The 26,462-nt window shown below is 55.2% G+C and overlaps 2 protein-coding genes and 1 long non-coding RNA gene across 4 annotated transcripts; 2 read left to right on the plus strand and 1 right to left on the minus strand.

The window, feature by feature from the left end:
* The first annotated feature begins 309 nt into the window (after positions 1 to 309).
* Positions 310 to 9,185, plus strand: LOC145713219 (uncharacterized). 2 transcript variants are annotated; one of them, XR_014136216.1, is made up of 2 exons: positions 310 to 1,919; positions 8,601 to 9,185. It is a non-coding gene; the product is annotated as an uncharacterized LOC145713219 (long non-coding RNA). The 2 variants fall into 2 exon arrangements; XR_014136217.1 differs by lacking the exon at positions 310 to 1,919 and adding an exon at positions 7,170 to 7,350.
* On the minus strand, positions 5,410 to 20,743 carry ALDH16A1 (aldehyde dehydrogenase 16 family member A1). Its single transcript, XM_060651731.3, has 17 exons — positions 20,636 to 20,743; positions 15,368 to 15,470; positions 14,701 to 14,827; positions 13,808 to 13,986; positions 13,644 to 13,721; positions 13,091 to 13,272; positions 12,856 to 13,008; positions 12,192 to 12,377; positions 11,467 to 11,562; positions 11,138 to 11,274; positions 10,832 to 10,937; positions 10,609 to 10,739; positions 10,143 to 10,310; positions 9,668 to 9,869; positions 6,974 to 7,159; positions 6,571 to 6,693; positions 5,410 to 5,999 (listed from the first exon to the last, which is right to left on the minus strand). Exons 1-17 carry the CDS (start codon positions 20,723 to 20,725, stop codon positions 5,838 to 5,840), a joined length of 2,409 nt encoding a protein of 802 aa, XP_060507714.2. The 5' UTR covers positions 20,726 to 20,743; the 3' UTR covers positions 5,410 to 5,837.
* Positions 20,672 to 25,590, plus strand: PIH1D1 (PIH1 domain containing 1). Its single transcript, XM_060651756.2, has 10 exons — positions 20,672 to 20,786; positions 21,662 to 21,755; positions 22,106 to 22,172; positions 22,518 to 22,697; positions 23,810 to 23,871; positions 23,960 to 24,041; positions 24,485 to 24,614; positions 24,860 to 24,935; positions 25,222 to 25,365; positions 25,468 to 25,590. The coding sequence occupies exons 2-10, from the start codon at positions 21,666 to 21,668 to the stop codon at positions 25,507 to 25,509; spliced, it is 873 nt and encodes a 290-aa protein (XP_060507739.1). The 5' UTR covers positions 20,672 to 20,786; positions 21,662 to 21,665; the 3' UTR covers positions 25,510 to 25,590.
* The last annotated feature ends 872 nt before the right edge of the window (positions 25,591 to 26,462 follow it).

The following is a 26,462-nucleotide window of genomic DNA, read 5'->3' on the forward strand; positions in this document are numbered from 1 at the left end:
TGACAGGTGGCGTCTCACGCGCGCCCCGGAGCACCGAGTTGGGTTGATCCCCCGGTGGGACCCACAGCGAATGGGGAGCGGGCTCCAGCCAGAAGCAATGCACTCGGGGCAAGGAGAAGGTCGCCCTGAGGACTTCATCCTCTCCCTGAATGGGGAGGGCTGGTCCGAGATGCGCACAGGAGTCAGAAGGAGGAGGGCCGAGCGCTGGAAGAGATGGAAGGAGAGCTGGGAGGGGAGAAAGAGGGGAGACAGAGAGAAGGGGGCTGTGTGTGTGTGGGGGGGGGTCGTCCAGGTGAGGGGTGCGAGTGGAGCCGACAGAGGGCGCCCCCACCCCGTGCGTCGCCCGCAGACCTCCCTGCTGCCGCTGCTACTGCTCAGCCCTGGCCTCCGCGGGGACCCCCGACTGCTTCAGCCACAACCCCATCTCCACCTTGGATGCGTGGCCTAAGCGTAGCTCCTGGGAGCTCCGGGGTTCCTTGGCTTGTGTCTGCGTGTCTCCATCTCTGCCTCTGTCTTCACCTGGCCTTCTCTAGAAGTGTCTCCCCTCTGGGTGTCTCTTATAAGGACACTTGTCATTAGATGTTGGGCCCACTCGGATAACTCAGGATGATTTTTTTTTTTTTAAGTTTATTTATTTTGAGAGCGAGCGAGTGAGAGAGAGGCAAAGAGAGAGGGAGAGAGAGAATCCCAAGCAGGCTCTGGACTGTGATATTATGACCTAAGCTGAAGCCAGACACTTAACCAACCGAGCCACCCAGGCGCCCCAACTCAGGATGTTATCTCGAGATCCTTAAGTTAATTATATCTGCAAGGACTGTTTTTCCAGAGAAGGTCGCATTCATAGGTTCCAGAGGTGAGGACAGGGACGTATCTTTTGGGGGGGGGGCACTATTCAAACCACTACAGCCCCCCCCCCCCCCCCCCGCCGGGCTGTTTCCCACCTCTGGGCCTTTGCACATGCTGTTTCTTCTGCTTGGGATTCTCTCTCCCTCTCTGCCCCTCCTGCGTGCGCTCTCTCAAAATAAATAAACTTTCCAAATAAATAAAGAAATAATATGATGTAGCAATGCCACTTCTGTTATTTCTCCAAAGGAAATGAAATCAGTCTCTCAAAGAGATATCTGCACTCACGTGTTCAACGTGGCTTACTCACGATAGCCAAGGTACAACCTAAGCGTCCACTGATGGATGAATGGATGAAGAAAATGTGGTATATATATATATATACACAATAGAATATTATTCAGCTACAGGGGCGCCTGGGTGGCTCAACCGGTGAAGCGTCCGACTTCGGCTCAGGTCACGATCTCACGGTTCGTGGGCTCGAGCCCGGAGTCAGGCTCTGTGCTGACAGCTCCGAGCCTGGAGCCTGCTTCGGATTCTGTGTCTCCCTCTCTCTGCCTCTCCCCTCCCTTTGACTCTCTCAAAATAAATAAACATGTTAAAAATTAAAAAAAAAAAAAAATTACTCAGCTACAAAAACAAGGAAATCCCGCCGTTTGCGACATCGCAGGTAATAAATCTGGAAGGCGTTGTGCTACGTGAATTAAGCCAGACAGAGAAAGACAAATCATGGATGGAATCACTTCTACGTGGAATCTAAAAAAACCGATTCATAGAGTCAGAGAGTAGAATGCTGGTTGCCAGGGGCGGGGGAGGGGGGGGCTGCCAGTAGGGGAAATGGGGAGATGTTGGTCCGAAAAGTACAAAGTTTCAGTTTTAAGATGAGTAAAGTTCCGAGGATCTAATACAGCATGGTGCCTATCATTAACAAAACCGTGTGGTACATTTGAAATTTCCTAGAAGAAACGTTTGTTTTGCTTTTGGATATATCAGAATTTATTTATTTATTTATTTTTTTCCCAGAGGCACTGAGCTAAGAGAGTGGATCTTCAATGTTCTCATCGCACACAGAAAAGGTGACTTTGTGAGGCAATGGATGTGTTCATTAAGTTGATTACGGTTAACTATTTCACGATGTATAGGTATAGTAAACCAACACGTTTTATACACTTAAAAAAATCAGGTCGTATCACCGAAATATATGCAACCTTTGTCAATAATACCTCAACAAAGCTGGAAAAAAAAACCAAAACCCTGAACGCACATGGCACCTTCCTTGGGAAGGTGGCCGCCGTCCCTCACCCTCCCCTTGTACATGTGCACTCGGGTTGGACAGGGTGACATCTCTGGGTACCCTGAGCTCCTTCTCATATCATAACACCTGTCACCTCAGGTTATGTGGGATCTTCCAACAAGAGCTGAGCCTACCTACCTCTCTTCTGCTCACACACCTTCTGTGGCTCCCTATTGCCCTTGGAACAGCTTTCTAGCCCTTCTGCCGTGCCACTCACTTCCTCTTTATCTCCTTCCCGTTCGCCCACACCAAAACTCTTATAAGATCCTCAGTCTCCAGGTGGTCCCCCCCCCCCCCACCGTGTCGCCTCCATAGTCGCACAGATTATGGGTCTCCCTGGCACAGGCCAGGAGCTTGTTGTGTTGCTGGGGTCTGACCGTCCTCTGGGCCTCTGGCTTTGTCCTGCCAGGGCCCGTGACCCAAGGGGACTTGGGGAATAGGTCTTGTTGCATCAGGCCTGGCAAATATCACTTTTAGCTCTGGCTGGGTCATTGTGGGAGCTCGGCCAGCCCCTTATCCTCAATAAGCCTCAGTTTCTTCGACTCCAACCTGGAGGTAAATGAGAAAATAGAAGGTCCCTTCCACATCCGTGCTTCTCTGAAGCTCGTGCTTGGCCCACCCATCCCCGGCAGAATTGTTCACAAACATCCGGGGGCCTTCCTCTGCAGGAGTCTAGGACCATGTGCCCTGTGGAACTCAGGCACAGTCACGTGACTCCCCTTGGCCAATGAAAGGAGGGTGGAGGTGCCAAGTGTCACTTCTGGATGAGGATTAAGTGGGTCAGGGAGTGGCTCTGTAATGACATAAGCCACTTTGAGATCGGGCCACAGTCAGCCTGGGTCCCTCCCTGCGTGGCTCTGATGAACGGAGGGCCCCTACCGCCCCTTGATGGACAGGTTACCGTGAGCAAGAAACGAACTTTGTGGTTGTCGACCGCAAAGGTCTGGGGGTTGTTACTGCAGCAAAGCCTCACCCAACCTGTGATATCATCCCTCTCACCTCCTTGCCCTCTTTACCTCGCTTCCTGTTCAGCCTGGAAGCTTGTCCCGCCAGGCAGATATTTTCTCGATTATTTAGTTTTGTGTCTCCCCTTGCAGTGGGCAGAATGGCTCTTGAAGATGTCTACTGGAGGGGCGCCTGGGTGGCTCACTCGGCTGAGAGTCCGATCCTTGGTTTTGGTTTTGGCTCAGGTCGTGAGCTCGGTTTGTGAGATCGAGCCCCGTGTTGGGCTCAGCACTGACAGCTCGGCGCCTGCTTGGGATTCTCTCTCTCCCTGTCTCTCTGCCCCTCCTCTGCTCACACTAGTTCTCTCTCTCTCTCAGAATAAATAAACTGGGGCCCCCGGGTGGCTCAGTTCATTAAGCGTTTGATTTTGGCTCAGGTTGTGACCTCATGGTTCGTGGGTTCAAGCCCTGCGTGGGGCTCTGTGCGGACAGCACAGAGCCTGCTTGGGATTCTCTCTCCCTCTCTCTCAAAATAAATAAATAAACTTAAAAAAAAAAAAAAAAAAAAGATGTCCAGTGGAACCTGTCAATGTTACCTCACATGGCCAACGGGCCTCTGCAGACAGGACTTGTCTTGAGGCGGGGAGACGATCATGGATTGGGGGGCTACAAAGAGCAGCACGGGGTCACGTGCCAAAGAAAAAGCAGGGAAAACATTCTTCCCTTGAGCTCCAGTCAGGAACGCAGTGCTGCTGACACCCTGAGTTTAGTCTGGTGACGCCCATTTTCAGCCTTCGACACCCAGGGCTGTTAAGATCAAACACTTGTGCTTAAGCCGCTAAAACTTTGTTACAGCGGCGACAGGAGCCTAACACAGCTCTCGCCCGCTAGAACATCAGCTCCTGAGGCCTAGCTTCTCTTGTTCCTGGCCGTCTCCCCAGCACGTGGAACAGTGACTGGCTCAGAGTAAGGCACTCAGTGGACAGCTTCACAGACTAGGAGCTTCCACCCCTGGCCAGACATGATTGATTGGCCCAGAAGTGTATGCCTGACCCAAACTGGCCAGATTTCCTCTCCCTGGATGCAGCACGGACGCTTGCCAGAGGTCAGGGCTGGGGTTACGTCGACCTGGTAGTTGCCCTTGGCTGGTTAAAGCCACAGGATTAATGGGAAGGACACTGAGGCAGCCCGTGGAATCCCGGAGGGAGTTGTCAAAACACAGACAGAAACCAGAGCCTTCCAGGGACTTTCCTCCAACTCTCTCCAAACGTCCAGATCCTGGGAGAGAGAATGATCCGGTCCAGCTTTAATCAGATACTGACAGGAGGCTTCTTAGTCTCATTTGCCCCATGACAGAATCAACCTCTATTTAACAGCTAACACTGGTGAAGCATGTGCTGTGTACCCGTCACTAAGTTAACCAGTCTGGTTAGAACTATTAGTCCCATTTTACAGATGAGGAAACAGGCTCAGAGCAGTTAAGAAGCTTTCCTAAGATCACATGGCTGAAAGAGTTGATTGAGGCAGACAGGTAGAGATAGAAAACCCCAGAGATGGGGCGCCTGGCTGCCTCAGTGGGAGGAGCATCCAACTCTTGATCTTGTGGTCATGAGTTTGAGCCCTATGTTGAGTACAAATTACTTAAAAAAAAAAAAAAAAAAAAAAAAAAAAAAATTCCAGTGATCACATGCCCACAGAGAAAGGACCAGCCCTGGTTCCTGCCTGCATCTAGGTTCTCAAGACCTGGGGCACCTCAGATGCATGTCTTGCCCTATTTTCTGTAGGACATCTCTGTAGCCTTCTAGAAAATTCCTTCATCCTGAGCTAGCGCGAGTGGGTTCCTTGCATCAAAAAGAATTCTAGGGGTGCCTGGCTGGCTCAGTAGGCAGAACATGTGATTCTGGATCTCCGGGTTGTGAGTGCGAGCCCCACATTGGGGGTAGAAATGACTTAAAAATAAAACCTTTAAAAAAAGAAAAAAAATAATTCTAAAACATGATGTGCTCGAGCCGCTCAGATTCGCTCATGGGAGCGGACTGTTAAAAATTTAGGAATTCTGGGGACGCCTGGGTGGCTCAGTCAGTTGAGTGTCCAACTTCTGGCTCAGGTCTTGATCTCACAGTTCGTGGGTTCGAGCCCCGCATCTGAGCTGTCGGCGCAGAGCCGCTTCGGATTCTGTGTCTCCCTCTCTCTCTGCCCCTCCCCCACTCATGCTCTGTCTCTCTCTCAAAAATAATGAAACGTTAAAAAATTTAGGAATTCTGTTAGCCTGCTGTTTAGTCATCGGGAACATGGTGGGAGCGTTTACACCATGGGAATTGGCAAAAGTAACTTACCAGCATTTTTATTATATTCCAGAGAGCCACTGTGTTTTATTGTCTGCAAGCTATGGGTCCTAAAACAATGCATAGGCAGAGAAAGTCAAAGGGGAAGAGCTACACGATGGAGAAGGCCAAGGGGGAAACATGAGGCTCTGAGGGCCTGCCTGGGGCTCTTCAGAGTTCCCTTTATCTGTCTCACAAATACCGGCTTATACTGGAGCCAGCCCACCCAGCTGCTGAGTCTTAGAATTCAAAAGGCCTCAAACAGAACAGAAGTCGCTACTCCCCCACTTCCTCCCCTGAGAGGCACAGCCAAGGTTGGTCAGAGTTTATTGGAGGGCATCGGAGCCATGATAAAAGAAGGCTCCAGGCTTCTGGTGTCTGTCGGGGTCCATCTCTCCTCTGTCCAAGACGGAGTGTGGGGGCACTCAGGCATCAGTCGCCCATGGGCAGCCACAGGGCCTTGGTCCGTGCTGCCCGCAGCCCCAGCTCTGGGCCTGCTCCCTGGGCTTCCTGATCCCAGGCCCGAGGGCGGCCCCTGTTCACCCACACCGGCTTCAGGTTTCCTGCTGAGGCCCACTCCACAAACTGGGAGCCCTGACACAGAAAAGGGGGATCAGCCCTTCCGCCAGCTTGGTTGCCAAGCAGCTGCTTCCTTGGCAACCAGGACTATTACTGCGGAGGGGCCCCAAGGCTTGACCTAGGCTCTGGTGCTACAATGCTCAGCTTGTAGCAGGCAAACCTTCCAGATGCGAGGGAGACAACGTTGACCTTTGCGGCTGGGGAATTTCCTCCCCATTAACAGCCCACATTCAAAGGAATGAGGCCTGAGGTTCTTATTGACAAGGAGTTCCCCTCCGTCACCTTCAGGCTTGAGGGTGGACTGTGGGCTTCTGAGTCTGTTACAGGGTGTGGTCCCTTAGCAACGGGTTGTCCAATGAGATTGGGTCTTTGGGCCGGGCAGGATCTCAGGCCCTTGTTGCTATGTTAAGGAGATCCTCTCCCTTAGCAACAGGGACTCTGGAGGGCGGGATCTCAGGACCCGGTTGCCAAGGAATTTCTCCTCCTTAGCAACGGGAATTCTAAGGGGGCACTGCCAGGTTTCCAGAAAAGGAGGAGACCCTTGGTGAGGTTTAGGACGCTGGAGGGATGGCAAAACAAAGGGTACCTGGGCAGATCCGAAATACCACAGGGCCTGGACGTCCTGGTGCAAGGCCAGGCAGCGGGTCAGGTGGTCCCGGTCTCCAGTCACCACATTCACCAGGCCCGCTGGCAACAAGGTGGCCATATCCTAGGGGATGGGAGACGGGGTCGGGAGGGAAGGGAGTCAGAGACGCCGAAGGCAATAGGTTGGGTGAGGAGTGAGCTTCCGGGGAGGGCTCACGGGGTCCTGGCCAGAATGGTCACGGGGTCCATGAGCAGTGCAAGCTTGGATGGAGGGCGGGGGCAATGGGGACTGGGGTTGCCGTGGTTACAAGGGGGTGGGGCTAGTGCAGGCCTTGGGACACCGTCCATCCCTCTGCTGCCCCAGGGGCTGCTGGGAGCAGCGGCAGGAAGGCGGGCAACCGTACCTGGCAGACCTCCAACGCGGGGATGGGGCAGACCCCGCTGGGCACCAAGACCACGGTGTTGCCATGGGCCAGGGCGGCGGCCAGCAGGGACGCAAAGGCAAGCAGGGGCCACTCATCAGGGCACACGATAGCCAGCACGCCCAGCGGCTCCCGCAGTCGGAGCACAGGGCCTCTCAGCTCTGCCACCTGCAGGGACAGGCAGGAGGTCAGGGGCTGGGTTGAAGAGCCTCATCGTCTGCCCCTTTCCTCCTCTACCTATCTTTGCTTCTCTGTAACGACTCCAACAATAATTAACCAGGTGACGGTTCAGAGCAGACTCGGGCCAGGCAGCTGGGTTGAAGTCCCAGCTCTGCCACTTACCAGCTGTGTGACCTTGGGTGAGTTACTTAACGTCTCTGGGCCTCAGTTTCCCACCTTTCAAATGAGGCTCATAGTGCTTACCTCGTAGATTTGTTTCTAGAATGAAACAAGTTAATGCGTGTAGAGGGCTCGGAATCTGACCCATGTTTTGTTTCTGTGTGTGTGTGTGTGTGTGTATGATTAAAAAAAAACCCACAAAATTTTATTGAATATAATTGACATTCACTAATCTGCATGCATTTTAAAGGGTACAATTTGATAATTTTTTTCCTTTTTTTTAAGTAAGCTTTATGCCCAACATGGGCTTGAACTCATGACCCTGAGATCAAGAGTTGCATGCTCTAGACTGAGCTAGCCAGGTGCCCCAATTTGATACATTTTGAGATCTATATGTACTCCTAAAACCGACACTATAATCAAGGTAATGAACTTCACCCTTCAAACCTCCTTGTGCCCCTTTGTGATCCTTCCCTCCTGCCTCCATTTGTTTTTTTTTTTTTTAATTTTTAATTTTTTTTAACGTTTTATTTATTTTTGAGACAGAGAGAGACAGAGCATGAACGGGGGAGGGGCAGAGAGGGGGGGGGGGGCACAGAATCGGAAGCAGGGTCCAGGCTCTGAGCCATCAGCCCAGAGCCCGACGCAGGGCTTGAACTCACGGACCGTGAGATCGTGACCTGAGCTGAAGTCGGACGCTCAACCGGCTGAGCCACCCAGATGCCCCCCCTCCTGCCTCCATTTGAACCCTCTCTGTCCTCAACCACTTCCTCTCACCATAGTTTGTATTTTTTTAAAGCTGATTTATTTATTTTGAGAGATTGAGAGAGTGCAAGTGGGGGAAGGGCAGAGAGACAGGGAGAGAATCCCAAGCAGGCTCCATGCTGCCAGTGTAGAGCCTGACATGGGGCTTGAACTCATGAAACTGCGAAATTATGACCTGAGCCGAAACTAAGAGTCAGATGCTTAACTGACTGAGCCACCCAGGCACCCCTATAATTTGTGCTTTCTAGAATTTTCTAGATTTGCAATTATAGAGTCTGTACTATTTATTTTTTTAAATCTGGCTTCTTTCACTTAGTGTAGTAATTCTGAGATTCATCCACCGTGTAGCATGTTCACTCCTGAATGCTGAGTAGGATTCCTTGTAGGGACCTACCACAGTTTATTTATTAACCAGTCCAGGGACATTTGGATTGCTCCCTATTTTTACGTATTTAACTAATTATTTAAATTAAAAAAAAATTAATGTTTTTATTTATTTTTGAAGGAGAGAGAGACAGAGCGTGAGTGGGGGAGGAGCAGAGAGAGAAGGAGACACAGAATCCAAAGCAGCCTCCAGGCCCCGAGCCGTCAGCACACAGCCCGACGCGGAGCTCGAACTCACAGACCGTGAGATCATGACCTGAGATGATCTGAGAGTTGGACGCCTAACCGACTGAGCCACCCAGGCGCCCCTCCTCAACCTTTCTTCACGGACTCACTGTATGTTTCCTATCAACCCTGTATTTGGTTGCCTGTCATGTATATAAACAAAACCAAAGTCACACGAAGCAACACTCTGTGTAAGATACTCTATATTTCCTGTTCTATTTTGTTTAAAAAAAAAAAAAAAAAAAAAAAAGCTGGGTGGCTCAGTCAGTTGAGCGTCTGACTCTTGATTTCAGTTCAGGTCATGATCCCAGGGATGGGGGATCGAGCCCTGTGTCGGGCTCCATGCTGAGCGTGAAGCCTGCTTGGGATTCTCTCTCTCTCTCTGCCCCTCTCCCCTGCGTTCTCTTTCTGAAAAGAAAAGAAAAGAAAAGAAAAGAAAAGAAAAGAAAAGAAAAGAAAAGAAAAAAAGAAAAGAGTAGAGGGGCGCCTGGGCGGCTCAGTCGGTTAAGCATCCGACTTTGGCTCAGGTCACGGTCTCGCAGTTTGTGGGTTCGAGCCCCGCGTCCGACTCTGTGCTGTCAGCGCAGAACCAGCTTTGGATCCTCTGTCTCCCTCCCTCTCTCTCTCTCTCTCCGCCCCTACCTTGCTCGTGTGCACTCCCTCTCTCTCAAACACAAATAAACATTAAAACAAAAAAAGAGTAGGAAAAAAATCATACTACAACCACTAAACTGATTTTACGGTCCGGAAATGGGTTACTAACGACAATCTGAGGCGCTACACTGTGACGCAGACCATACGCCCATTACACAGATGAGGAAATCGAGGTGCGGAGAGGGGAGGCCACTTGCTGGTGATCGTGTGCAGCTGGGATGCCGTGTGGCTGGGCTCACTCCAAAGTCCTTGCTCTAACCTCTACTGCAGACCGCCCGCCCTGTCTGCTGGCCCCCAGAACCCTCTCACCTGCAAGACGTGGCCTTGGGCCTGGGCGCGGGCCCCCCACGCCCGCAGCCGCCTCACGCTAAGCTCCACCTCCACCTTGGCGGTCTTGAGCTCCACTCCGTGCCTCTCCAGCGCCGAGGCGAGGGCAGGCTCCCGGCGCTCCAGTGCAGATGCCAGGGCCCACAGCAGGGATGCCCGGGCTCCTGGTGGCCGGGTCACCCAGCTGGGGGAGGGCAGTGCACGTTACGGGGCGGCTTCCCGCTCCTGGTTCTTTCCAGGTGCCCCAGCTCTGTCCACAGCCCCTACTGCGGGGCTCCAGGCCCCACGGCCCATCTGCATGGGGAGGGGTGTGACCCATATCCTGTCAGCTTTGGGAGCTCAGCCCTCAGGACCCAGACCCCAGATCCCATCAGCCCTTGGAGGGGGGGGGGGCGGTCTCAGGCTACCCTCTGAAATGCCCCACGACCTCTGGGTTTTCCCACGGGGTTCCCCTTACCCAGGGGCAGCCTGGTGAGCGGCCTCCACGGCACCTCGGATATCCTTGGCTCCGCCCTCAGCCACGTAGGCATGGAGACTGCCTTTCGAATCCTGGATGCATCTGGAGCTCCGGGCCCCGGGAGCTTGGAAACGGCCCCCGATGAAGAGCCCATAGGGGGCCGCTGGGCTGGAGCAGGGTGAGGCGTGGGGGTGGGTCCCGGGGCCAGGTCTACTCGGACCCCAGGCTCCACCCACTGAGCCTCTGGGAGGGCACTCCTTCATTTAGCAGAACTGAGACTCCCTTCGGGCAGGGGTGAGGGGGGTGGGTGTGAAGCCACAGACTGAGAATGCAATTCTGGGCAGGACTCGGGGACCCCCCTCAAGATGGCTCTAATGAACCCCTCCTCCGGGCCCTGGGCAGCCTGCTACAACTTCCCTTCTCCCCACCTGCCGTACCCCCAGAGATTCTGGGAGTTGCAGCTCACCTGGGTCCTATTTCAGGCCCAGATGGTAGGGTCAGGGGGACAGCAAGGCCAAAGGTGTCATAGTTCAGATTCTCAGAAAGGGAAGGCAGCCGGGCAGGGGTCCCGGAGGGCCGCAGATACTCGTACAGACCCTGTGAGAGGGGCAGAGTGTCAAAAGGACGCAAGGTGGGCACTGGGTGGTTGCAGGGGGTGCTGCTGGGGGGGGCAGGAGGAGGGAACTCACGTCTGGGCCCCCGTGCCAGGAAGACCCACTCTCCTTGCAGCCACCTGTGGGCACTTCGGGGTGTCTAAGGCCGTGGGCGTTGATCCAGACCGTGCCCACCCGGAGCCTGTGCGGGGAGAGGAGGACATCAGCAAGAACAGAAGGTTGCAGGGGGTAAGTGGTCGGAGGGGCAGGGTGGGGAGAGACCCAGAGACCCACAGAGAGTGGAATGGAGACCTCAGGACTGAGAGAAAGAGCAGAAGCTTGAGCCTCCCCCCCCCCCCCGCCCAACAGACTGCCTTTGTGCCCCAGCAGGCGCCGACTGACCCATAGCCCAGCTCCAAGGCCTGCCCTGGTCTCTCGCTCCACACACTGGCACTGCCTCCTCGGGGCGTCCCGTTGGCCACGGCCAGTGCCTCCTTAGCCGTGCGGAAGGGGGAGGCCACGACCACGGGCCAGGGCACCTGGAAGGGGCGACGGCGGAGTTCAGGTGGCCCGGCCAGCTCCCCCCCGCCCCCAACACCCCCCCCATTCAGCAGCCCCCAGACCCGGACCAAATGGTCACTCCAGGGGCCCCTGCAGGTGTAGTGTTGCTGCCCATGTGTGGCTGCAGACGGGTGGATGGAAAAGGATTTCCGGGGCCCTGAAGGGCTCACCTCTGCCTGGGTACATGGGGAGGCTGGGGGCAGGTCAGAGACCAAAGTTGGGGGGAAGAATGGGCTGACTGAGGGAACATCGCCAGCCTGGAACACCTGAGGGGAAAGGAAAGATCTAAGGTACACCCCCAGCTCCTCCTCCCTCAGACCCGGGAGCCCAGGCCCCCAGCCCCTCCTCCCTCAGACCCAGGAGCCCAGGCCCCCAGTCCCTCCTCCCTCAGACCCAGAGTCCGGGCCCCCAGCTCCTCCTCCCTCAGACCCAGGAGCCCAGGCCCCCAGCCCCTCCTGCCTCAGACCCAGGAGCCCAGGCCCCCAGTCCCTCCTCCCTCAGACCCAGGAGCCCAGGCCCCCAGCCCCTCCTCCCTCAGACCCAGAGTCTGAGCCCCCAGCCCCCTCCTCCCTCAGACCCAGGAGCCCAGGCCCCCAGTCCCTCCTCCCTCAGACCCAGAGTCTGGGCCCCCAGCCCCCTCCTCCCTCAGACCCAGGAGCCCGGGCCCCCAGTCCCTCCTCCCTCAGACCCAGAGTCTGGGACCCCAGCCCCTCCTCCCTCAGACCTGGGAGACTAGGCCTCTAGCCCCTCTTCCCTCAGACCCAGAGTCTTGGTCCCCACCCCCTCCTCCCTCAGATTCAGAGTCTCGGCCCCCAGCCCCTCCTCCCTCAGACCCAGGAGCTGGGTTTCCAGGTCCCTCCTCCCCTGGCGCCGGGGGTCTGTACGCCTTGCTCACCTGTGCGCCCTGACTCTGGGCCTCGCGCACGTAGCGCTGGGCCAGGTCATGTGCGGCAGCCCCTCGAGCCCCCATGTCCACAGCGCCGTCCAACCCTCGACCGCCCCGAAGCCGCGCCATGCGCTCCTGAAGCCGCCTCATCGTCTCGTCCCATACGGACTCCTGGATGAGGAGCCGGAGTCCCCCCTGTGAGGAAAAGGGATGTCAGGGCAGGCAAGGTCGGGGCTCACGTTGAGGGGACGGGCCCCCACAGAGGGTGGAGACTTGGGGATGTACATACACAGATCGGAGGAGGGTCAAGGGGGGGGTGGCTGGGGACCCTAGAGACTCACTGAGGCCCCAAACCCGGGCAGGAAGCGAAGTTACAGAAGTTGGCGATTCAGAGTGAAGACAGAGATTGGAAAAGTAGGGACACGGACACTTAGAAAAGCGAAGAGAATCTTAAAGAACGAGAGACGCGAGCCCCTTGCACACACTGGAGAGCCGGGATGTGGAAAGGCAGAAATCCGAGGTGCGGGAGCCCCACACGTGCCACGGTGCGGAGACAGAATCTGAGGCACAAGGAACTGAAGATTATAATCCGTGGAGACATGAGGCCCTGGGGTCTGGAGACGGACACGCACGATCCCCGGGACTTGGGGGCACACGAGTGCACGGGCCTCACCGCGCTGCGGTCGGACCAGGCTGCATCCACGACGCCCTCCACGGCCGAGTCCACGTCCGCTGCCTCCGTCAGGACCAGCAGCGACTCGGCCCCCAGTGCCAGGCCCAGCTCAGCACCCTGACCCGCCAGCGTCCGCCGAAGGACACGTCCTTCCTGCAGGGCCCCCGCGGGATTCAGCTGAGGGGCCTTTGGGCCTCCCCGCCACGTCCCGTCCCCCTCCCGACCCCGAAGATACCTCGACGGCTCCACAGAAGGTCACCTTCTGGACTGCAGGCTGGGAGGCCAGGATGGGGCCCAGGGAGGCAGGGCCGTTGATCATGTTGAGGATTCCTGGGAAGGAGCCTAGCTCCCCTGCCAGCTGGGCCAGGAGGAGGGGTGTTGGAGAGCCTGGGGGCACCAGCACCACCACAGTGCACCCTGGGAAAGGTGGGCAGCGCAGAGATCCTGGAGTCTGGGCTCCCGGCCCCTCCTCCCTCAGACCCACGAGTCCCAGCCCCCTCCTCCCTCAGACCCGGGAGTCAAGGCCCCCCAGCCCCTCCTCCCTCAGACCCAGGGGTCAAGGCCCCCACACCCCTCTTCCCTCAGACCCGTGAGTCCCAGCCCCCTCCTCCATCAGACCCAGGAGTCAAGGCCCCCCAGCCCCTCCTCCCTCAGACCCAGGAGTCAAGGCCCCCCAGCCCCTCCTCCCTCAGACCCAGGGGTCAAGGCCTCCCAGCCCCTTCCTCCCTCAGACCCAGGGGTCCAGGCCCCATCGGCACCGTCCTTCTCAGACCCGGCCCATCAATTACCCACAGCCAGGGCAGGGCAAATCCTCCACATCATCTCAAGGAAGGAGAACGTGGGTGACAAGATGAGACCAATCACTCCTGTAAAAGTGAATGAGACAATCGGGGCAGGCACTGCTGGTTCACGAGGGAGGAAGGGGCTGGGGACCAGGACTCCTGTGTCTCACCCATGGGCTCCCAGCCTGCCAGCGTCTCCTCCTGGGTGTATGCCTGGACCGCATGGCATTGGAGTAGCTGCTGGGCCAGTGGGATATCCCTGTCTCGAACCTCTCGAACAGCTCTCCCGGTCACCAGGGACTCCAGGGTCCAAAGTAGCCGCTGGTGCTTCTGGATCATCTTGGCCAGCCTGTAGAGAAAGCCAGGGGGAGAGTCATTTCCCATTGCCTCTCAGTCAGAGTCCTGGAACACCCCCTACATACCTGGACTACAATCCCCATGATCGCCGCCACCATTTACCAGAGGTGAAGAGCACCAAAGATTTATGGGAAATGTAGTCCGAGAAACACAAAACCCGAGGGTGCCTTTTGCAGATCTCGGCCGCCCGCAACCCCCAAAGTGCTGAGAAATTGGAAATTCAACCTTTCATCTCAATTGCATTTTAGAAAATGGAATGTTGGTCTCTAGTTGCTCCAAGAGTATGATGGAAAACGGGTGGCGCTGAGGCTCCAGCAGCCCCAATGAACCGCCAGGAAAATGGGGCCTCGATGAGGCCCGAGGCTATTCTGGGAAACAGAGCTTCGTCATTACTAGTCCTGGTGGACGGATGCTTTAGCTGCTACAGGCTCCAAGCATGCTGGGAATGTGAGCCTTAGCTACGCAATCAATTCCGCGAGACATCGAGACATCGGGAAACAGAGTCTTTGTTCCCAGAGTCTCAAGTGGTTGCTTGAGGCGCTGGCAGGCTGGGAGCCCATGGGTGAGACACAGGAGTCCTGGTCCCCAGCCCCCTCCTCCCTCATGAACCAGCAGTGCCTGCCCCGACTGTCTCATTCACTTTTACAGGAGTGATTGGTCTCATCTTGTCCCCCGCCTCCCAAGGTCCACACCTCAACCGCATCACCTGGTCAGGTACTGGGCCCGAGAGGCTCCAGGGAGTCCGCTCCAGTTCTCCCACGCAGTCCTTGCTGCCTCCACCGCTGCCGCCACGTCCTCAGCCTGTGCCTGGGGGCAACTGGCCAAGTTCTCTCCTGGGGAGATGAATGGAGGGACCCCAGATGTGCCCCCCCCCAGGCAGCAGAGCTGGTCCCCAGCCCCACTCTATTATAAATATTTTGGTTGTAGGGGCGCCCGGGTGGCTCAGCCAGTTGAGCATCCGACTTCAGCTCAGGTCACGATCTCACGGTTTGTGGGTCGGAGCCCCGCATCGGGCTCGCCGCTGTCCGTGCAGAGCCCGATTCAGATCCTCTGTCCCCCTCTCCCTCTGCCCCTCCCCGGCTCGCACGCTCGCTCGCTCTCTCGACAATAAATAAAACGCTAAAAATATATAAATATATTAATCAAGGAAGGGATCTTGGTAGACACTGACTTCAAAAAGCATCCACAGGCACTTGGGGCTATTATTTGGATGACTTTAACAGGAAGAGCCAGAAATCTTGGGCTTCTCCCCCCACTGGCTACTTCCTGCCTTCAGGGCCCTGAGCAAAGAGGATGGGGTGTTGTTGGTAGATACGGCTGGGGATATGGATGCCTGCCTCTCCCTCCCCGAACAACTGGGGGACGCTTCATACCTGTGATAGGATCCCGGCAAGGTACTGAATTCCTGCGTTCCGGCTTTAGCCATTTTCCATTTACATAGTGACCCAAGTGCCGGTCTTGGGTGTCCAGCCAGGCCTGGGGGAGGCAAAGACACTTTAGAACAACGTCTGAGAGGCAGCTAGGGGAGTTCAGTCCCTACCTAGGGTCCTCTGGGAGGGGGACACTTGCACCCCTTTGCCCCACCTGCCAATTCTTTGCCGGTGTGGCAGGGAAATGCACATAAACATAAGATACATGTAACAAATGGAGCGACTGGGTGGGCTCAGTCGGTTGAGGGTCCGGCTTCGACCCGAGTCACGATCTCACGGTTCGTGACTTTGAGCCGCGCGTCGTGCTCTGCGCTGATACGAGAAGCCTGCTTTGGGTTCTGTCTCCCCCACCCCTACCTCTCAAAAATAAATAAAGATTAAAAAAAACAACAACAACATGGAACATAAAACCCCCCATGTTAACCCTTTCAAAGCGTACAATTCAGCGGCACGTGGTACGTTCACAATGTCGTGCAACCATCACGACCTAGTTTCAGAACATTCTCATCCCCCCAAAGCGAAACTCGGCACCCATCCGGCAGTCGCTCTCTCTTCCTCATGCAGCCCCTAACTGCTAATCTGCTTCCTGTTTCTGCGGATTTGCCTTCTCTGGATATTCCACGTGAATCGGGACCCCACAACACGTGGCCTCTTTGGCTGGCTTCTTTCACCCAAGATGGTGGTTTGCTTTTTAAATTTCTTTTTTACTGTTTACTTATTTTTGAGAGACAGAGAGAGAGAGAGAGAGAGAGAGAGAGAGAAAGCGCAGGCTGGGGAGGGGCAGAGAGAGAGAAAGCCCGAGGATCTGAAGCAGGCTCTGAGCTGTCAGCACAGAGCCCAATGCAGGGCTCAAACTGATAAACTATGAGATCATGACCTGAGCCGAAGTTGGACGCTTAACCGACTGAGCCACCCAGGCGCCCCCAACATGGGGTTTCTGGAGCTCATCCAAGTTGTAGCACGTATCAATCATTCCTTTTTCGTGGCTGTAGGACATTCCATTGTCTGGAGAGGCTACGTTTTGTGTCTGTTCATTATCACTTGACACATTCCGTTTGTTTCAGCCTTCTGGTTACTGTGCACAGTGCCGCTGAGGCAGCTTCCGTACCTGATTTTGTCTGAACACCCGCCTTCACTTCTTTTAGGCGAATGTACCCAGGAGCGGAATGGCTGGGTCATATGGCAACTCTCTGCGTAACCTCTTGACGAACCACCAAACTGTTTGCCATGGTGGTTGTGCCATTTTACGTTCTCACCAGCCACATGTGAGGGCTGTCCTACTGACTTTGACATGCGGCTTCATAAAACCCATTCTGCTGGGGCGACTGGGTGGCTCAGTCGGCTGAGCGTCTAATTTCAGCTCAGGTCGTGATCTTGAGTCCCTGGGTTTGAGCCCCACGTCGGGCTCCGTGCTGACGACTCAGAGCCTGGAGCCTGCTTTGGCTTCCGTGTCCCTCTCTCTCTCCCCGTCTCTCTCTCTCAAAAATAAATAAACATTAAAAAGCAAAACAAAACAAAACAAAACGAAGCGAAACAAAACAAAACAATCTGCTCTCCTCCATGCAGAAGTGACCTCAGGTGAACTTTTCTAGCACTCAGGGAACCTGAGACAATTCAGCTGTATTACCAGACAACAATGACCCCTGAATGGTCCACTGCACCTGAACGGGACAACTGGGGACACACCCTAAATATCCAATGGGAAGCCAGGGCACTGAGGCTGTCTGGAGTTGTCTGCATTCTTTTTTTTTTTTTTTTTTAATGTTTATGTATTTTTGAGAGACAGAGAGAGCATGAGCAGGGGAGGGGCAGAGAGAGAGGGGGACAGAGGATCTGAACTCTGAAGCGGGCTCTGTAGTGACAGCAGTGAGCCTGAGGTGGGGCTCGAACTCACGAACCGGGAGATCGTGACCTGAACTGAAGTCGGACGCTCAACCCACCGAGCCCCCCAGGTGCCCAGAGTCCTCTGCATTCCTGTGATGGGGCATATACCTTGGGGCGTGCAAGACTCTGGAAGCAACGCCCATGACACTGTATTAGGCACCATCGGGTTCTTTTTGGAAGGTGGGGTTTCTAAGCCGGGTAGTCCCTGCACCCAACCGTGTGATGGCATTCCCTCCCCCCTCGGCGGCCGTCACTTAGAGGAGCAGTGTGGACCCCCACTGAAGACACAGGCCCCACAGGTGCAGCTTCTCGGGCTGAGCCCCAGGCGCGGCACGGAGGCATCGCCAACGGGGCGGCAGCGTATGGATTCGAAACCCGGTTCCGGGACTGAGCGGTGCAACCTTAGCCAGGGTGTTACCACACTCTGGTCCCCGCAAGGTCATCTGAAAGATGGGGATAATCCCAGCCCCTCCCTACTTCACAGGGTTGTGTCGAGGATGAAATGGATCAATGCACGTGACACGCTGAGAGCAGCACTGCGTAAGACTTGCTCTTAATCTCTCCCTCCACGTCTGCTTCAGATTTCTCTCCCTGCTCCTGTCCCCCCCCAAAATCCTCGCTAAATCCGAGTCACGCTTCCCATTTTTTCCTTCCACAGATGTTCTCTCTCTTCTCTTAGCATCCCAAGTGCCACATTCTCCTAATCTTTCTCTTCTCCTGCCAGCTGGCTCTTCGTATGGGGCTGGAACACGAACGGTGAGATCATGACCTGAGCCAAAATCAAGAGTCAGACGCTTAACAGACTGAGCCCCCCAGGCACCCTGACATTGGATGATATTAAAGAATGACCCCTAGGGGCACGCCTGGCTGGCTCACTCAGTAGAATGTGGGACTCCTGGTCTCAGGGTTGTGAGTTCCAGCCCCACGTTGAGCGTGGAGCCTCTCTGTCTCAAAAATAAATAAACATTAAAAAAAAAAAATTCAAAAAATTAAAGACTTGGCTGCTAGTGTGAAGTGTGAAAAATGGCCAGGTGGGTTATGTTATCAAGCGAGTTCTTATCAGTTAGGAAAGAGGATTCAAATATTTATGGGAAGATAACATGACATCTGGGATTTAAATCATTCCAGAAAAAAGAGAAAACAAAAGAGTACAACTCTGGCCCAAATGTTGACGATTCCTGAAGCTGAAGTAAATAGCAATTCATAGTATCAAGTTCTCTTTGGAAGTTTGCAAATCCCCCCCTCCCAAAGAAAAACAAAACCCTAAAAGAATGTCTACGGGGTCCTGGCAGGTCACGCTAGTGTGAGAAGAGGGCCTGGTGGAGACTGGGAACTCACAACTTGCCTAGAAAAGACAGTCACTATTGGATCCAGATGATTTTTGTCAGGGAATGTGAGCCAAACATTGCCAAATTTTGGGATTTTATTTTCAAAAGAAGCTGGAATCCTGGGATGTTTCCATGGAATTAGTTGACCACGAATTTACATTTTCAAAAATAAAGTTCGGGCCAAAGAAAACAATTTGTTGGATGAATCGGGCCCACATGTTGTAAGGTTGAGACCTTTGCTTGGGAGGCGGTGGGGGAACCGTGAATCCGAGGGCTCAGGTTCAAATCTCAGCTTTACCTATTTTAAACCGTGTTGGCCGTGGGCAAATTACTTACCCCCTGAAGGCCCCGTGTGCTATCACTAAAAGGATGACAATCATCCCCTCCCACAGCTGTTCTGAGGATTAAAGGAGATCACACTGAGCACAGAGGCTGGCACATAGAAAGCACCCAGTAAATATAAGCTATTTCTACATTATTGCTATTTCAGCATATTCCATCTCAAGCCCACCTTCAAGTGTGGGAATTCTGTGTGCTCTGTCCCAGATCATCACTCCCACCGTCCAATGGTCTTACGGTGGTGACTCCCAGGTCCCCGTCTCCAGTCCTGAAAGGCTCAGGCCCAAGTAACATCAGACTCCTGCACATAACTCGAGGCTGCCCCTGGGTCCCTCACACTTTCACCATGCGATAATCACGCTCAGGGTCTTTCCTTGCAACTCTAGTCCTCCTGGGTTCCTCCCTGGTGGTGGTGGTGGAGGGATGGAGACACAGCTGGACCCCAGGCATTGCCCTTGCCCTCTCAACTCCTCAAACGGTTCCCCTGCCTCATCCCCTCCTATCCACCTTATCCATTTTCACAGCGGGCTCCTGGCTCTGACCTCATCTTCTTCCACTTGGACCACGGTTCTAGACTCCTCTTCTCTCCTTGAAGAGAAGCCCAAGCTTCTCATTCCTGGGTGCTAGAAGACCCTGTGCGATCACGAGAGCCCCAATGAGGGAATTCTGAGGGGGCTAGGTAATTACAGGATATTCGAGCCACCCTACTTTTCCCTAAGAACCACAAGAGGTTCTGGGGGACCCTGAGGGATCACAGAAGTCTCATGAGGATTTGAAGAGGCCCTGAAGAATCACGGGAGCCCCACGGGGGGGTATTCTGAGATGGGTGAGGGGGTCATGGGAGCCCCATGGGGATATTCTGAGGGGTGTAGGTTAATTACAGTTTAGTTCTGATGTATTCTGGAGTTCTGAGTTCACAAGATCCTAGGAGACCCTCAAGTATTGGTGGGGGCCTTGAGGAATCCCGGGACTCCATGGGAAGGCGGGGGGGGGGGGGGGGGGGGGGACTCAGGATCATGGGAGCTACAGGATGTTCTGGGGAAGTCTATGGGGCTTCTGAGGGTCCTTGGAAGATCAAGGGGGCCCCACAGGAATTTCGAGTCCCGGGGGATCCCGGGAAGTTCTGAGGGGGCTGGAAGAACCATGGGAGCCTCCGGGGAATCCGAGGCCTCGAAGCAATCGGGGAAACGCCATCCCAAGTAGGTACCAGGGAGGGGCGCCTGGGTGGCTCAGTCGGTTACGATCTCGCGCTCCGTGAGTTCGAGCCCCGCGTCGGGCTCTGTGCTGACAGCTCAGAGCCTGGAGCCTGTTTCAGATTCTGTGTCTCCCTGTCTCTGCCCCTCCCCTGTTCATGCTCTGTCTCTCTCTGTCTCAAAAATAAATAAATGTTAAAAAAAAAAAAAATAGGTACCAGGGAGCAGGAGAGCTACCACCAAACAACAGAAGAGGATCCAGGGTTAAGAAGAAGCAACCGCAAAGGCTTAAGGGAATGCCCTTCTAGGGTGGGTCCCAAGGGGTGGCGAGAATCACGGGAACCGAGAAGGGCGGAGCTGCTGAGCTGCCGCGGTGGATCACGGGAGTCCGCGCGCTAAACTGGACCTGGATGCCTGGTTCGGGGGGAGGGGGCGGGAACGGGCAGCGCTGAACGGCAGGCCCTCACCAATGCGCATGCGTGGCTCTCAGGCACGGGTCCGTACTCCAGCGTGGTGAAGATCTCTCGGGTGCTGCGCTGTGCGTGCGTCGCAGCCATCACTCGCCCGGACCGCTTTCCACGAAGGAGTGCGGGGCGCTCTGCCCAGAGGAACCTTGAGGTCGAAGGGCGACACCGCCCCCTCCAGCCCAAAGGGCGGGGCTACGGGAGATAGAGCGTAACCCCACCTTAGACCCGGTGGCCCCGCCCATGCCCTCCCAAGCTGGGACGTGTAGTTTGGAGCATGCGCAGTCCTCAAAGTGGGGGCGGCGGGGAACCGAGATGTGGGCGCCTGGCCGGTAGTTAGGGGTGCTCCAGATTTAGAAGAATGACCGTGTGGTTCTTCCCGCCACCCTTTTTATACTGAGGGCAGGAAGTATATTTAGTCCGAAGTGTATTTACTAGAGAATCGAATCTAGCTCTGGGACGAAGCGATAGTTCATAGATCAGAAGGGAATTTTTTAGGATGGACACTGAAATGAAGGTTTTGAAAGTGTGCCAGTCTGGACTGCCCCGTAGTTTGGCTAGATGTTGTTGGGAAGGAGAAATACGGCTTTAATCGGCACAGGAAGTGTGGCATTTAGAGACTAGGTTCAGGATTTAGTTTTGATTGGTTGAGGTGAGAGGCGGGGCTTAATCCTTAGATTATGATTGGTCGGAACGTAATGAGGTTGCAGGATTGGTGAATGAGCTTTTGAGGCAGACGGAAGCGTGGTCGGCCGAAGTCCTTGGTTACACAGTGACTAGAAGTGTGGCTGTCGTTTACATAGCACGTAGGACGTAGAGAGCATCTGGAAATATTGGCTCCTAACAGATTTGACAGCCGTATCTGGTCTGAGTGGAATTACAGTTTCAGGACAGGTTCTTAGACTTTCATACGGAATAGTGGGCACCAGGAGCCGGCTGTGGGTCTGGCAGCAGGCTCCACAATTCGCATCCTGGCGAAGGTTCCCGCTCACGTCGGAGTTACTGAGGACGCCTAGGTCTTTTCCCCAGGGCCATGGCGGACTCGAAGCTGCTGGTGCCCGAGCTAAGCGAGGCAGAGAAGATGGGCGCTGAGACCATGCGTTTCGAGGAGCTACTGCGGCAGGTGCGGACTGACCGGCCTCCGGGTCCTGGGTCCCTGGGTATTCTGGGGATGTGTGTGTGTGTGTGTGTTGTGTATATGTGTGTACGCCCGCGGGTGCTCTGAGATGGGACTACATTCCCAGAAGGCACTACGTGGGATTGTAGTTGGTTAGCTCCAAGTTTGCTAGGATCTGGAAGAAATGCAGATGGGGTTGGGATTGTTCATAGGGGTCCTCAAAGGAGGAGAGGGACATAGTATGTCTTATTCTGCTCATATCTCACATGCACAAAATTTCTCCATAAACTTTTGAAGAACAAATGAGGGTCTGATAGCATAGACACCGTGACTGGAGGGTGTTTTCCTTCACACAGGCCTCCAAGGAGCTCCAGCAAGCCCAGACAAGCAGACCAGAATCCACACAGATCCAACCTCAACCTGGTAAGAAAGGCAGAAAGCCAGAGAGAGAGGGATTGAGTCTCAGAGAGAGGTGGACAGAGACTGGGGGTAGGGGACACAGACAGAGGAGGCAGGAGAGAGGCAGAATAATGGAGTATAGAGGTCTTTGGCAGGGAGAGGGGGAGGGACCAAGAGCTAAAGAGAGAAGGAGGAGGACAGGAGTGACTGGGGGACAGACTCAAAGATAGAAGGAGAGTCAGAGATCCCAGGAATGGGGAGGGGAGCAGGCCCAGAAAGCAGAGGACTGAGACCCAAGGCAGGGGCAGATCAAGGGAAGGACAGAGACGCACACAGAGGCAGACATCAGGACAAACCCATTTCCACCAGGTTTCTGCATAAAGACCAACTCCTCCGAAGGGAAGGTTTTCATCAACATCTGTCACTCTCCTTCCATCCCTCCTCCGGCTGATGTGACCGAGGACGAGCTGCTTCAAATGCTGGAGGAAGACCAAGCCGGGTTTCGCATCCCCATGAGCCTGGGAGAGCCTCATGCAGAACTGGACGCAAGTCAGTGCCCTTGGGGGACCCAAGAAGCTAGCTCCCTGGGTCCTTTCTTCCCTAGGATCCAAGATCCAGGGCCCAAGATCCCCCTCCCCCTTTCCCCCTAGAAATCTGGCCCCCTTTTCCTTGTGACATAAACCTAACCTCCTGGGCCTCCAGTGCCTGCTACACGGGGTAGTTCTGTCCTCGTTCTGCCCACCTGGCCAGGCTGGCACTTCTCCCTGCCCTTCCCCACAGTGAGGGAGAGCTGGGCGGGTGTCCTCATTAGCTGGCCAGACCAGCTCTCAGTCTTGTTCCTGTTTCCTTCTTCACTCTTCTCCCTTGTCTCTGTCTCTCTGCCTTGTCTCACGTGTCTCTGTTGAGTTTCTGTGTCTATATGCTTGCTTTTTCAATTAACGTATGTCCCCTGAAGCTTCCTGGGACCAAGCTTTGGGCAGTGCCCTGGGGAGTAGGGACTGATCCAACCCAGAACTTGCCCTTGAGAGACTCCTAGTCTTAGGTGAGGGCAGAGAAGACATATGCGATTTCATTATGGTGTGATCTTTGCTGCTCTGGAGTTGGAGGGGGGTGGGCTCTATACCCGAACTGAGGAGTCAAGGAAGGCTTCCTGGAGGAGGTGGCAGATATAAGATGCAAAGGAACCGAAGGAATGTGTCAGGCCAAGACACAGAAGAGGGTTCTAGGCAGAGGGGACCGAGGAGTCCAGAGGCTGGAGAGAATGGTTGAATTGGATCGGTCAGTAATTGGAAGAGACTGGAAGAAGTTTAAAGGGACGAGGTCCCCAACAGAGAAGTGAGCTTCTCTTCAGGTGGGAGGAGCTGACCACACAGGGCCTCCAGCGCCAGACTGAAGGACACAAACCTTCGTCTGGGGCGCTGGGGAGACATGGGAGGGCTGTGAGCAGGGAAGGGGCAGGGTCATTGCTGGGATGTGGTGGGAAAGGACCAGAGCAGTAGAGAGGAGGCTGGTATGACTGGCAAGAGCCCTCACCTTCTAACTGTCCCTGGGTCTTTCTGGTTCGTGTGGCCGCTGTCCTTTATCGTTTTTGCCTCGTCGGTATCTGGGCGGTGGGATTCCTACCGAGGGCTGGGGGTCTCACCCCCTTTCTCTCCCCACAGAAGGCCAGGGTTGTACCGCCTACGACGTAGCGGTGAACAGCGACTTCTACCGCAGGATGCAGGTTGGGGGCGGGGCTGCGGGTGAGGCCTGGGCTGGGGCCTCTCCCTCCATCCCGAGCCCTCCGGCAAATCTCCCTCTCTCACTTCTAGAACAGCGATTTCTTGCGGGAGCTCGTGGTCACCATCGCCAGGGAGGGCCTTGAGGACAAATACAGTCTTCAGCTGAATCCAGGTGAAGGGCGTGGCCTGCACTAGCGGGGACTCGGAGAGCCAGAGCAGCTCGGGGACAGCCCTTGGAAAAGGTGGTGCTGGTGTGGGCAGGGATTGTTTTGGTCCCCGGGCTGCGGGTTACAGGGAGAAGGTGAGGCTTCCCAAGGTGGGGGTGGGGGTGGAGATGGGACTGGCCCAGGAGCCAGATAAGGGGCGGGGTCTGGCTAGCCAGGGGGCGGAGCCAGTAGCTCCTCTGGAGACAGATCCCGCCCCCCCATATCCCCTAGAAGGGCGGGGCTAAAGTGGGCCGATTTCCTGAAGCCAAGCTCGGGGGTGTGGCCAGATCCCTGGCATCCTGGGAGGGGCGGAGACTTTCCCCTGTGGCTCTTGCCGCGTGGGGACCGCTAGGAAAGCCAAGGGAACCCGCGCTTGAGCCACCTTTGACCCTGAGCTTCCTACTCACAGAGTGGCGCATGTTGAAGAACCGACCTTTCCTGGGCTCCATCTCCCAGCAAAATATCCGCTCCCAACAGCGTCCTCGGATCCAGGAGCTGGGAAACCTATACACTCCCGACTCCCCGAGACCTGAGGAAGGGTGGGCCTTCTCTGGGTTCTGTCTCTCTCATGTCTCTCCAGTAATTTTGGGGATCCCTCCCTCAATCCTGCCTCCCCATAGGAGGCGGTGTCCTGGGGCCCTGGGAACCCAGAGAGGGGGGAAGCAGGATGGCCACTGAGAAGGCTCCCCGAGGCAGCAGGGTTTGTAGGAGGGAGAAAGGGAAAGAATAGCCTTGGCAGAGACCTAGTGGGCTCTCCTCAGTTTTGGGTCTTGGTCTTTCGCAGCCCTGAGAAGCCTCACCTGAACCTTTGGCTGGAAGCCCCTGACCTCCTCTTGGCTGAAATTGACCTCCCCAAACTGGTGAGTGTACCTCTGGCCAGAGTGGGAGAATGAGGTCTGGAAGGGTTGGGGTCTCCGAGGGAGAGTGAGCTGGGCATATGCAGACAGCGCTGAGCCTGGAGCCTGCTTTGGATTCTGTGTCTCCTCCTTTCTCTGCCCTTACCCTGCTCGCGTGCTGTCTCTGTCTCAAAAATAAATAGACATTAAAACAACAACAACAACACACAAGACTTTTGTTCCTGGTCCATATTATTATTGGCCTATTGCTGGGAACGGAAGGGTGGGCTCACTCCATTAATATTCCCAGGATGGCGCTCTGGGGCTATCGCTGGAGATTGGGGAGAACCGGGTAGTGTTGGGGGGCCCCCAGCAGCTGTACCACCTAGATGCCTATATCCCCCTGCGGATCAACTCTGAGGAGAGCAAAGCAGCCTTCCATAGGAAGAGAAAGGTACCTGGGGAGGTAGAGGGAGGTGTGCAGGGGGAGCGGGGACGCTGGGGAGGCCTGGGCTCCTGGTCCTGAATCCTTAATCTGTTTCCTGTCTCTCCTCAGCAATTGATGGTGGCCATGCCCCTCCTGTCGGTGTCTTCTTGACCTGCTTTCCTTCTGTGCTTCTAAGTGGAGAGAAGAGGCTCGTGGCTTCTCTAAAATGGAAATAAAAGATGTTTGCCTTTGTTCTGTGTCTGGCTAGGAATGCACGGGGAGCGGGAGGGAAAAGGGACATTGGACCGTGTCCTGGAGTCACAGAGAAGTCACTGTCCCCGCTGAGGCCTCAGCCTCTCCCCACCAGAGCCCCTCCCTGGCCGCCAGTCTCTCCCGTCGTGTTGCACACGGTCCCAGAGCCGACCCTCCCCTCTCCACTTCAGGGGTCCTCGGCTCCCCAGGGTCCCAGAAGGTCCCAGAGCCCCCTGCAGCGCAGCACTCCAGGCCGTGTGTGGTGTGGTCCCCTTTATGCTTCATTTCCTCCCTGTCCTTCCTGTCACTCAGTCCCAGCACAGTGAATGGTGCCCTGAGCACACCTGTGTTCTGCAGCTCCTCTTTAGTTTCTGCTGTACCCGCCCCCCCCGCCCTTAGTGTGCCTCGTCAATAAAACCAGAATTTTTTTAAATTTTAAATTAAAAATTGTTTGATGTTTATTATTTTTGAGGGAGAGAGAGAAAGAGACGGCGTGAGTGGGGGAGGGACAGAGAGAGAGGGAGACACAGAATCCCAAGCAGGCTCCAGGCTCCGAGCTGTCAGCACAGAGCCCGTCGCGGGGCTCGAATTCACGAATTGTGAGATCGTGACCTGAGCTGAAGTCAGATGCTCAACCAGCTGAGCCACCCAGGCGCCCAAACCCAGGGAATGTCTAATTGTCTTGCCCTCCCAGGGGGCCTTGCCCAAGTCCATCGGTGATCCGACGCATGCCATCATCTCCAGCCTCCCCTGCGTCTCGTCCTGGAACAGTGCTTCATGTCACAACCACACAAAACTGTGTCCCACCTTCCAACTCGGCAAGCACCGTTTCCCGTAGCGCGGACACTCCCAAAGTCGTCCCTTTCAGTGAA

This window comes from Panthera onca, chromosome E2, assembly GCF_046562875.1.
Source record: "Panthera onca isolate mPanOnc1 chromosome E2, mPanOnc1 haplotype 2, whole genome shotgun sequence".
NCBI classification, from domain to species: Eukaryota; Metazoa; Chordata; class Mammalia; order Carnivora; family Felidae; genus Panthera; species Panthera onca.

Coding starts and splice junctions, on each gene's coding strand:
- ALDH16A1 (XM_060651731.3), bottom strand. CDS start 20,725: ATGGCTGCGACGCACGCACAGCGCAGCACCCGAGAGATCTTCACCACG. Junction 13,009..13,090: donor CCTTCTGTGGAGCCGTCGAG/GTATCTTCGGGG, acceptor GGGGCCCTGCAG/GAAGGACGTGTCCTTCGGCG. Junction 10,311..10,608: donor GGGCCTGAAATAGGACCCAG/GTGAGCTGCAAC, acceptor ACCCTGCTCCAG/CCCAGCGGCCCCCTATGGGC.
- PIH1D1 (XM_060651756.2), top strand. CDS start 21,666: ATGGCGGACTCGAAGCTGCTGGTGCCCGAGCTAAGCGAGGCAGAGAAG. Junction 24,936..25,221: donor AAATTGACCTCCCCAAACTG/GTGAGTGTACCT, acceptor TAATATTCCCAG/GATGGCGCTCTGGGGCTATC. Junction 25,366..25,467: donor CCTTCCATAGGAAGAGAAAG/GTACCTGGGGAG, acceptor GTCTCTCCTCAG/CAATTGATGGTGGCCATGCC.